We start from the raw sequence: 10,623 nt of genomic DNA, 5'->3' as shown, positions 1-10,623 counted from the left end.
CCCCCCCCCCCCAACATAAAGTTGGCAAAAGTGACTTTCCTCCACCCCAAAATCCTGGATGTTTGGCCCTCTGGATCCATCCCCTACACAGACAAAAGGATTTGGGGGGGGATGCTTTGACCTGAGGGATGTTGCAGCAAAGTGGAGAGCGAGGATCCGTTCCCCTCCCAGGGTTGCTCAGACCCTGCCCCCGGGGTTGTGTCCTACCGCAGCCTGTTGGCGGCCTGGGAGGGGTCACCATCACCTGTGAGTGTTCAGCATCACCCATGAAGCCATCATCATCACCTATGAGTTGTCACCATCACCCGTGAACCCATCACCGTCACCCGTAAGTGATCAACATCACCCATGAAGCCGTCACCATGACCCATGACTGATCACCCATCACCCACAAGCCCATCACCATCACCCATGAGTGGTCACTATCATCCATGAACCCATCATCATCACCCGTGAGTGATCAGCATCACCCATGGAGCCGTCACCATGACCCATGACTGATCACCCATCACCCACAAACCCATCACTGTCACCCGTGAGTGATCAACATCATCCGTGAACCCATCACCTGTGAGGGATCGCCATCACCCATGAAGCCATCACCGTCACCCACACAGGCAGACACCAGGGGCCTGCAGGTCCCTCATCCTCCTCCCAGGGCTGCACGAGCAGCAGCTTTGGTGTCAGCAACCCAACCCACCCCGGAGAGCCGTGCTGGGTCCCCCAGCCCAGGGCTGATCCCCTCTGAGGCTGGTGGTTACGTGGGACAAAGCTCCTCGCACTGCTAATGCGCTGGGCTCGCTTTGTGGGCTGGGCTGGTTTGGTTTTTTTGTTTTTTTTTCTGTAAAGCTACATTTTCTCCCATTATAGAGAAAAGGTGAGGAATACATAAAAGCAGTAATTACTGCAAGGAAAGGGAGGAACAGTTTGTTAAACCAGAGGCAATGACACAGCCTGAGGCAGCAGGAGCGGCTCAGAACCACTTTTTAACCCCCTGCTGAAAGCTGGGGCCTCGCTGGGGCGGGAGGGGGGTCTCAGAGCAGTGAGCTGAGGCCCCCAGACCTGGCAGGAGGAGGAGGAGGATTTCTGCTGCTCGCAGGGTGCAGCAGCAGCCTCAGGCAGGACAAGTGCTCGGGGAATGGCCTGGGACACGCGGGGGGACAGCCGGGGGCGTGGGGGGCTGCAGGGGACATTCCTCTCTGGGGGACACCACGGCTCTTACAAACGGGCTTTGCTCCAACCCCCAGCTGGGACCTGCACCCCGAGACCCGGTCGGGGCTTTTCCTCCCCCCAGTGTTGCTGCGAAGGGCCCCGAAAGCAAGTCTGAGCCTTTTAGTGTCACAGCTGGGCTCTGGGACGAGGTGTAACAAAACCCGAGCTTGGTGACTCTCGGGGGGGGACACACGAGCATCCGTGTAAGAGCTTTCCCGACTGAGCATCACCAGCAAGAGCATCACACACCCCCCCGGGAGGCCGGGCCCCCTCCCTGAGCTCCCAGACCATCGTGGTGGGAGCGTTTGCTCTGCTGCAGCCCCCGGGAGGAGGAGGAGAAGCGCCCCGGTGCCACGCACAGCCCTCTGCAACCCGCGGGGTCCTCGGTGTGTGTCCCCCCCTCGGCCAGCTCAGCCATCCCGGCCCTGCGCGACCACCCTGGGGTGGGCACAGGGACAGACAGGACCTCTGGCAGCCCGGGGACACGGGAGAGGGGGCAGAAATCGGTAAAAGCTCAGCCGGTGCCGGGAGGGCAGGGGAGGTGGGTGCTGCGGGGGAACACTCCCCCAAGAGAAAAGCTTTGGCGCAGCCTCGTGCACCCAACCCGGCCGGACCCTGCAGCCCCCGGCCCCGCTTTTCCCGGGGTCTCTGTCCCCGCAGCTTCTCCCTCCCCCCAGCAGCACCTTGTCCAAGCGAGGCTGCGGCCGCTCACGGTGGAGGAGCCAAACCCCGGCTTTCGGCGAGGGATGCAGTGGCGGTTTCAGCAGGTGCAGTCCCTGCCCCGGGGACCCCACACCCCCCCGGAGCTGTGTGACGTACCTGGACCGGGGAGGGACAGCAGGGGAGCCCGGAGCTCTGCCCCGTCCCCCCCGACACCCCACACAGCCCTTCCTGGGACCAGTTCCAGCACCCAGAGGCAGGAAGAAAAAAAACCAAACCACCCCAACGCGTGTTTCTGCGTTGAAAACATTTATTTTACAACAGTGGTTTCCGATAACTTAGCAATCTTTATTTTAGTTTATATTCGGACATACAATACACAAATTACCATGCTAAAACATAAAATAATTCCTTCTGCTGTAACTGCGTGTATGTACAGGAGCTCAGTAGTATCGAGTGTTACAATCCACAAGGTTCAGACAGCCACATCTACTTACATACAATTCAAAGTATGGTCCTTTAGTAACATAACAAAATATATATATGTCTATATTATAATTGCTTCTCAGATGCATTTATACTTCGATTGTGGGTTGGTTGGTTTTTTTTTTTTAATCTTTTTTTTTTTTTTTTTCCTTTTTTAAAGATGGGCTCCCCCCAGCCCACCCCAAGTGCAGTGCAAACGCTGAACGCATCCTCTCCCGGCACCCTCAGCTCCCTCAGGCTGCCTGAAGAGGCCGATCCAACCGAACCCCACCATGAATTACTTAGTTTAGGGCCTTGCTCACATGCAAAATGAATATAAACCGCCTCGGCTGTCTGCGAAAACACGAACCAAAGCGTCCACACCCAGCCCCAGAAAAGCGGGGGAAGGTGGGATGAGGGGAAGGACGGGCAGCACCCGGCTCTGGCGAGGAAACAGCGAGCGCCTGGGACTTGGCAAACCTCAGAGTTCATCCACCACGACGGACACAACCAGAACTCCGACCGCGCGAGCGATCCACGAATCCCCCCGATACTGCCCGGCAGCAACCCCCGGGGTTTTGTGCATCAGGCAACAGCCCCCGCAGCGAAAGGCCAGAGCGGGGGGACGGCCGTGGGCTCGGCCCAGCACAACCAGGAGCGCCCCGATCGCAGCCCAGCCTCACCGCTACGGCCCGCAAGCACCCCGAGTCCTCACGGAGCCAACCTGCGGCGCGCCGCGCAGCCCTGAACTCCCGAGCGAGGAGGGAAGAGCCTGGCAGCAGCAAATTGCTTTTCCTTCCCCAGCAGCCCAGCTCTCCCGCCGGTACCACCCATTTATTTATACAACAGGATCCTTCCAGCGCCTCTTCCACCAGCCATTTCACCTGACAGACCTTGTTTGGTTGGTTTTGTTTTTTTTTTTTTCCCCCTGAAGCCAAAAGGAAAAAAACCACAATTCTGGACAGGCAAAACTCACACCTTCCGCTCACCTGGCTGAGAGTTCACAGCAGTACTTCGAGCCAAATTTCGTGTTTTTACCACCAAAGAAAAAACAGCAGCAAGTACGAGGTGCACACCTGTTGTATAAATATATACATATGTGCATATATACATACATACACACACATGATGTTGCAATCCAAAGCCTCCAGCGCGGGTTTGGCCCTTGCTCTCTGAGCTCACCGAGTCCCACTTTGGAAAAGTACAACGGAGTGAAAACGAAGGAAAAAACACAAACCCCAAACCAATGTGTTCTATCACACCTCGAGCGACGAGCACGTCCACCACGTGGAAACCAGCCTCCGCCCCAACGCAAGTCACTCCAGAGACGGCCCCTGCCCTCCTCCTCACCACTGCGACTCCTTTCCTTCCTCCAAGGGAAGGTTGGGGCAGGCAGAGCCCAGCGCCGGCCGCAGGGGCTGGGGACAAGGGGCAGCTCGTGGAATGCAAGTAGATCATTGAATTTTTGGAAGGGGATGACAAGCAACCGCTGACAGACTGCGAGAGAACACCCACACGGCTGCCTGTGGGGCAGAGGGAGCAAAGACAACAGCACTCGAGAATGAATGGCCACTTTATATAAGAGCTTCCTCTATACATATACATATATATATATATATATATATATAAAAAACCACCAGAAATTCCCAGCCTCTAACCTTTCGACAACAAAATTAACTGCGCATGTAACGTTGGCATCTGATTTCCGAACGAAGGTTTGTCTTCCAGGTTTATGGCATTTGGCTTGTGCAAACGTCAGACAGCTTCCCCCACGCCGTTTCTCCTGGTAAAGAAAGCATCTTCTTGGAAGGAAATGGGAATTTCAGTCTGGCCGAGTCCCAGAGAGCACGCGAGCCTCCCGAGGCAGGACGCGGAGCGGGCCCCGGTTCTTGCAGGACGTGAACGCTGACAGATTTCCTGCCACCTTGTTACCTATCAGTTAACATTTCGCTCGGGATATTTTAAGCAGTTGTCGGTGCAATAATACACTGCGAGCTAGATGATTTCCACTAGGATACAGAGAAGCAGCATCAAATGATGAAGCATGTTAAGTTTATACCGACCTTACGCGATAAGCACTTGTGCTGGGGGGGTTACGTTTCAGTGCTCGAAGGTTAACACGGATTTAAACAGCATCCAGAATTATTAACATGAGGCAGGGGGTGCAAAAGCCTCCCCGGCCACCTTGCAAGAGCGTCCTGATAAACGTGACGCCGGTGCCCAGTCGCATCGGGTAGAAAAACCTGCCAGCACAAACACATCTCCAAAATTATCTGGAAATGTCCAGAACGCCCAAGGGCAGCGGACAAAGGTGAGAAACGCAGGTACCTCTCTCAGGGAACACACACACGGTACAAATGCTCTGATCTAACACCCCCCCATCCCCACAGCACGCTGGCGTCCCTCCACACCGCACCACAGAACCGCTTCACGGATGGGACAGGAATATCTCTGCAGTCAGGCTCCTGCCCCGGTTACAGCCGTCGCGTTTTACAGGCTGACACGAAGGGTTTTGGAAACTCTACTCCCCCGAGCAGAGCCCTGCGGCAGGACTCGGTGTTTCCAGCCTTCCTCCCGCCTCTTTCTGCGGGCTGTGCTCACCTGAACCTCCAAGAGCATCACGTTTTTAAGAACACTATGAGCGCTAATATCTAAAGCAGTTTAAAAATGTTACAAATCTAAAAAAATTAAAGACTAAAAAGGTAACATGGCTCTAAAACATCACTGCGTGGAATCAGCAGAAATCTACACCCTATGGGACGCCACCGGGGTTTACGGGAACAAATTTATATACAGATAAATATTTAAGAATTTCCTACAAACATCACGAACAAAACGAAACTGGCATTTAACGGGTGCAATGCCCCTTCATTCACTTCAAGTGAAGCGTTTCTATGACAGTGCGTTGGGGATTTCCCCATCTCCAGGGAGGACCGGGCAGGTCCAGCACCTCCAGCACCTCCTCCTCCTCCTCCGGGCCCTCCCCCCCCGAGCTCTCCCTGCTCCCCCCCCCAAGCTACAAGCTGTTCTCCACACAGTACAGCTCAGGAACAGTCAGTGGTCCTTAACGCCAGCCAGCAGAAGCTCTGCAGAGCAGATTCTCCCCGATACTCCTCGTCAGGAGGAGCTACAAGTGCTAAAATAACCTGGTGCTGAAGAGGTTTGATGAGCTAGAGGGAGTTGGCTCAACGACTGAAACAGAGGTCTCAGGCAACTTGTAAAAAAATGATACAACTTTTAAGAAACGAAAACCACATTAAAAAAAAAAAAAAATCAAAACCAAAGCTCAAGTTTTAATTCTGGCAACGCGCTGAACAGAGATCAACAGTGCTCAGGTTTAATTTTGGAAGGAAACATTTTGCATGTAAGGCAGGGAACGGGCTGCAGCGCTGTGCAGCTCGGGAGGGGACACCACAGCTCCACACCCCCGAGTGACCCTCTGCACCGGGCTTTTAACCGCTCAGTCCTTGTGTTTACAAGGATTGAGCTTGGCGATGCTGAAGTGCAACTCAAGTTAGAGCCGGGATACTCTTGTACCTGGCCTACAAGAGCTGGAAACAAAGGTGGGCATTAACCTATCTTCTGGCGACACGAGTTTTAAAGAAGCCATGTTTAAATAGCTTGCTTCAAGATCTACATTAATACATGTTAATTTTAAATTCAGAAATTAATGTAACACGGGCAAACTTAAAAGAGTGAATATTAATCTAAAAACGTGTTTTCCTGTCATTCTGGGATCTCAGCGCAGTTTCCCTTGGAGCATCTAACATCGTTCTGGCAGATAAGAGACTAATTTACTGTTCACGCAGCGCCCACAGACACAGCTGAAGGGAAAGCAGTCCCTCTCAAACTCCTGCCTTGCTAAGCGAAGAACTAAGCCAGGAAATTTATCCCGGCTGTCACCTTTCCCCAAGCAGCACAGAACACAGGTAACGGCATCGCCTCTAACCCTCCCTCGCTGCCCACGTTTCAGTCCCGATGTCTGGAGCCTGCAGAGCAACCCCCCCACCTCCCACCAGCCTTTCGAAGTTCCGTATAAGTAGCCCAGAGAGGTTGAGAAATAAAGAGTATTATTCCAAATTAAGGCCGACAACCAGCCCCCAGTATCGGGGGTCACAGCTGCTCCGCGGTGGAGCAACAACGGTAACGACTGGTTTTGTGTGAGGTGAAGGTGGGGAGATGGAGGATGGCAAACCACGGCACGCAGGGAACAGCCTCTTCCTCACTCTAACGAGTCACCCTGGTCAACTATGCTCGTTTACAAAGCCCCCCAAAAAAAAACCCCTAACAATTTTATTTTTTTTTTTAACTAAGAATAATTTGCGCAGATAAGGGCTATTTTAACCACTGAGTTTCGAGAGGAGAAAGCCTGCAGATATTCAGGCATATTCCAGCGTGCAATTTGACATCAAGAACAGTTGATATGAGCTTTTTTGGTTTTTTTAAGCCTAAAAAACTGCTTTTCATTTCATTCCAACGGGTCAAACAAAGACTTTAATTAAATAAGGACCTCAAGCTAAACCATACACGCCTGTCCTCAAGGCCGCCCAAGAGTTTTCCAGATAAAAAAAAAAAAAAAGAAGTATCTTCCAGTAAGTCACCAATTTCAGGTCTAAAAGGACTATCGACAAGGAAGAAGTAAGTGTGCTACTAAAATCTAGCCAGTCAATTAAAAGTAACATTTCGTTTTGAATTCTGGGGACCCCTGATGTGGTGTCAGGATCGTGCTTATCTGCAACAAGCTCACGTGCAGGCAACAAGGGTACGCTTGTACCAACAGCTACGGCAAAGTCTGATTTTGCAAACGCCCCCCCCTCGCTTCGCATCGAGACCGTGTTCTTCTACCCAGCGCGTTCAACGCGGTTTCATGTCGCGTTTTGTGCGGGCCCATCATTTTCAGCTCACGCAAAGATAGCGTTCTGGTATCTTCAGAACAATTCTCCGGCAGGAGAGTCCCCTTCTTTTTCTGGTGGTTTTCTTCCAGACTGACAGTGCTTTACCCGTTCTGAAGTAACACCTGGATCTTGTAAAAGAGCAGCAAATACCAGGTGGAAGGCTGTAAATAGCCTCTCAACAACAACAACAGGTGAAAACTGAAAAGGGGAGACAGGGGGAATACAAAGGACAGCAGAGGCATTGTGATATAAAACCATAAAGATCAAAATTAAAGAGGCTGTAATTAACTGCTAAAAGTGCCAAGTGTAGATCTTCTGGTAGCTGTTCTAGATCCTGACTCTGTATCCTCTAAAGCAGGATTATTAACAACAAAATATACCAGCAATTCAGCAGCTGCCTAAAATGATTTTTTTTTTTCTCTTCTTTTTAGACAGTTAAATCTCAACAAACCAGTTTCTAGAGCAGTATTCAGATATGATTTGGTTTCAAGATAGTACAGGGAACTTGTCAATGGTTTCCCCATAGTTGTTCTGAGTAAAAAGAAAAACAGTGGTGTAAACAAATCTAAATGCAAGACAATGTGCAAATTATACAATATAAATACAAAGAAAGGTATTTTGTTCTTAAAAATCCACTAAAGTACTCCACAAAGATGTTCATGAGAAAATTAAAGGGCTAGTGTATTATAAAAGCTTTTTAAAAAAAGACACATAATACTCCATTTGTCTATTAAAATCTCAAGTCATTAGGCCAAATTTTTAAAAACCAATTTTTTTTTTTAAATGTTTATGCTGTCGCTTACTCTCTGCATTTGACTCGCTCAGCGAAAACCAATTAACCAGTTTCACTTTAAGATTCTCATGCACTCCAAAAAAAAAAAAAAAAAAGCTGCGCTATTTGGTCTTTAGCATTTCAGGAAAACAACTGAACTCAAACTAAACAGAATTGTGCTTGAAGTTCAAATCCCACCGCCACCACCAAACAAGCCTGTTCACAGTTGGTTCTGTGGCAAGCGACTGTTTGCGGTTACATTGTCACTGAAGGTCGCCTCATCAATTTTCTGTTCAAAGATTGGAAACTCTCCCTTTTTATTTTTCAAGGTAGATTTATTTAAGCTGAAAACCAGCATTAAAGAGAACTCCAGCTCTGCAGGACTGGCATTTTTTTTTTTTTGGTTCTTGGCTTTGTAAACTTGTCTAGGTAACAACGCAGGAATACAAGGAGGAATAGAAGAATTGGTTTGTTGCACTCAAATGAAAACCATGAGCTTTTAAAGGTCTTCGAGAGCTCAGCTGTACGGAAGAATGGTGGCTTCTGTGAAACTTTTTAAATCTCATTTTTAGGCCAGTACCACTGCTTAAAATGCAGAATGTCTCCATCACACTTATATTGTGACAACTCAATACATTACACCACAGACATTTAACATAACTCCATACATGCTATAAAAAAAAAAAAAAAGGGGGGGAAAAAAACGAAGGGAAAAAAAAAAAAAAGAGGAAACAAATAAGACCGTAGCTAAACTGCTTTAAATACTGCATGCTACAGCACTTCACGTATCGTCAAGATACGACACTGAAAGGTGACAAAAGGCTGAAGGGATTACAAAATATTTTCGGCAGGTTGGAAAGCTGCCTTCTTAACTGTGGCAGAATTATTCCCCCTCCCCATTCTCTACTTCTAATGTTCATGATTCTAGTGTTGAGTTGGCCATGTTGGGTTTTTTTTTTGGGGTTGTTTTTTTTTTTTTTTGTTTAAATCCATTCTAATTACAGTGTTTCCTTAGCTTAATTAAATCCATCGGTGTGGTAGCTGGGGTGCGAGTCAGCTGTGAGCTGGGTCGTCTCTGTGGCTGATGCTGGCTGTATCACAATAGGTGCGTCTGAGGCCTCTGCAAAGCGAAGACAAAAGGTTTAGCACACCAAGGAAAACCAGCAGGATCAACAGGTTTTGGTAAATTACACCTCCCTACGCCACTTGGATACCACGATTTTACACTCCCCCCTAAGAGCACGATGATAATTTGCTGGTTTTCAGTCCACGCCCAAAACCCTTCGGCTCAAGCCTACGCGTGGGACATTTATTATATTTCCTTCTTCAGGTGAGAGCAGCTGATCCTTGCCCACCACCCAGCAGTGCCCGTTCAAAACACGATCAGAGCACACACAAGGCTCTACAGTTTCTTAAATGATGGGTTTAACTGCACAGAAAGAGCACTAGATCTTCATAAACAGTGTTAAGATACAGCTCGTAGGGCAGCCATCCTTTACCTTTACGCTTGACACAAACTGCCTCAACACCCCCAGTCCTTTGGGGTAAAAAAGCCCCTTTCTGGAATCGCAAGTGTCTGGGTGGTGACGTTACTCCAGTGCCACGGGAAGGGAGTGATGCCTACTACCCGGAAGCTGGAAGCTGACCCCACCAACTTCCATCAAGACCCTTCCAGGAGTTTTGAACAACTCTACCCCCAGTGTTGGAGTTTCCCACCCAATTCCTGTGCCGCAAGTATCCCCCGCCCGTCACCCCCCGGCGCCAGACCTGCCCTGATCTCCGCACAGCTAGTGCTGCTCCTCCACCACTGATGGTTATTCCAGAAATCCCCCAGTGTTTTTACCTACCCCTTTCATCTGACTGCAACTGTGCCTCCAAGTCCTCTGGAGAGACATAGTATTCCTGCTCTTCGCCTTCAGGAGGTTTAGGTTTACACTTCCCACAGCAACAATTACAGCAACAGCACAGACAGCAACAGCAATAGCAGCCCGTGATGAGCCCACAGAACACAAACAAGGCCTGCAGAGACAGAAAACAAAGAAATATTCACAACCTCTGCCCGCCACGCGTGACCACCGAGTTTGATATGGAAACCAGTGACCAAAAATACAGCAATGTAGAGACAGAACTTACTAACTACTGGTTTACACTTCATCACCAAGATATATTTAAAAATATGTGCAAAACTGGCTGCAGCTCTCAACATTTTACACTGCGGTGAATACTGCCAACCTGCTTTAGTTGAAGAATTCCTACAATCCTGGTTTAAATGGACTATTCTACATCTGCAAGAAGATGCAGGTCTAAGAAGTGTATCTGTCTTAAATCCAGAGGTACAATGGTTTCTGGAGCAGAGGAGGCTGAGGGGAGACCTCCTGGCCCTCGGCAACTCCCTGCCAGGAGGGGGCAGAGAGGGGGGATGAGTCTCTGGAGCCAAGGCCCCAGCGCCAGGCCCCGAGGGAATGGCCTCAAGCTGCCCAGGGCAGGGTCAGGCTGGCTCTGAGGAAGGATTTCTGTGCAGAAGGGGCTGTTGGGCGTTGGAATGGGCTGCCCAGGGCAGGGGGGAGTCCCCGGGATCCCTGGGGGGGTTGAAGAGTCGGGCTGAGCCAGCGCTGAGGG

The 10,623-nt window shown here is 49.9% G+C and overlaps 1 protein-coding gene across 1 annotated transcript in view; it reads right to left on the bottom strand.

Moving 5' to 3' along the window:
* Positions 1-2,471: 2,471 nt before the first annotated feature.
* Positions 2,472-10,623, bottom strand: part of DNAJC5 (DnaJ heat shock protein family (Hsp40) member C5) — a 15,860-nt gene continuing 7,708 nt past the window's right edge. The window contains exons 3-4 of the mRNA XM_026862293.1: positions 9,852-10,023; positions 2,472-9,124 (exon numbers count right to left, since the gene is read on the bottom strand). Of these exons, the coding sequence (XP_026718094.1) occupies positions 9,021-9,124; positions 9,852-10,023 (276 nt within the window). The 3' untranslated portion in view covers positions 2,472-9,020. The remainder of the gene's footprint in view (positions 9,125-9,851; positions 10,024-10,623) is intronic.

Source organism: Athene cunicularia (genome assembly GCF_003259725.1).
Source record: "Athene cunicularia isolate RWA chromosome 20 unlocalized genomic scaffold, athCun1 chr20_part1, whole genome shotgun sequence".
NCBI lineage: Eukaryota > Metazoa > Chordata > Aves > Strigiformes > Strigidae > Athene > Athene cunicularia.
This window is presented reverse-complemented; position numbering and strand designations above follow the sequence as displayed.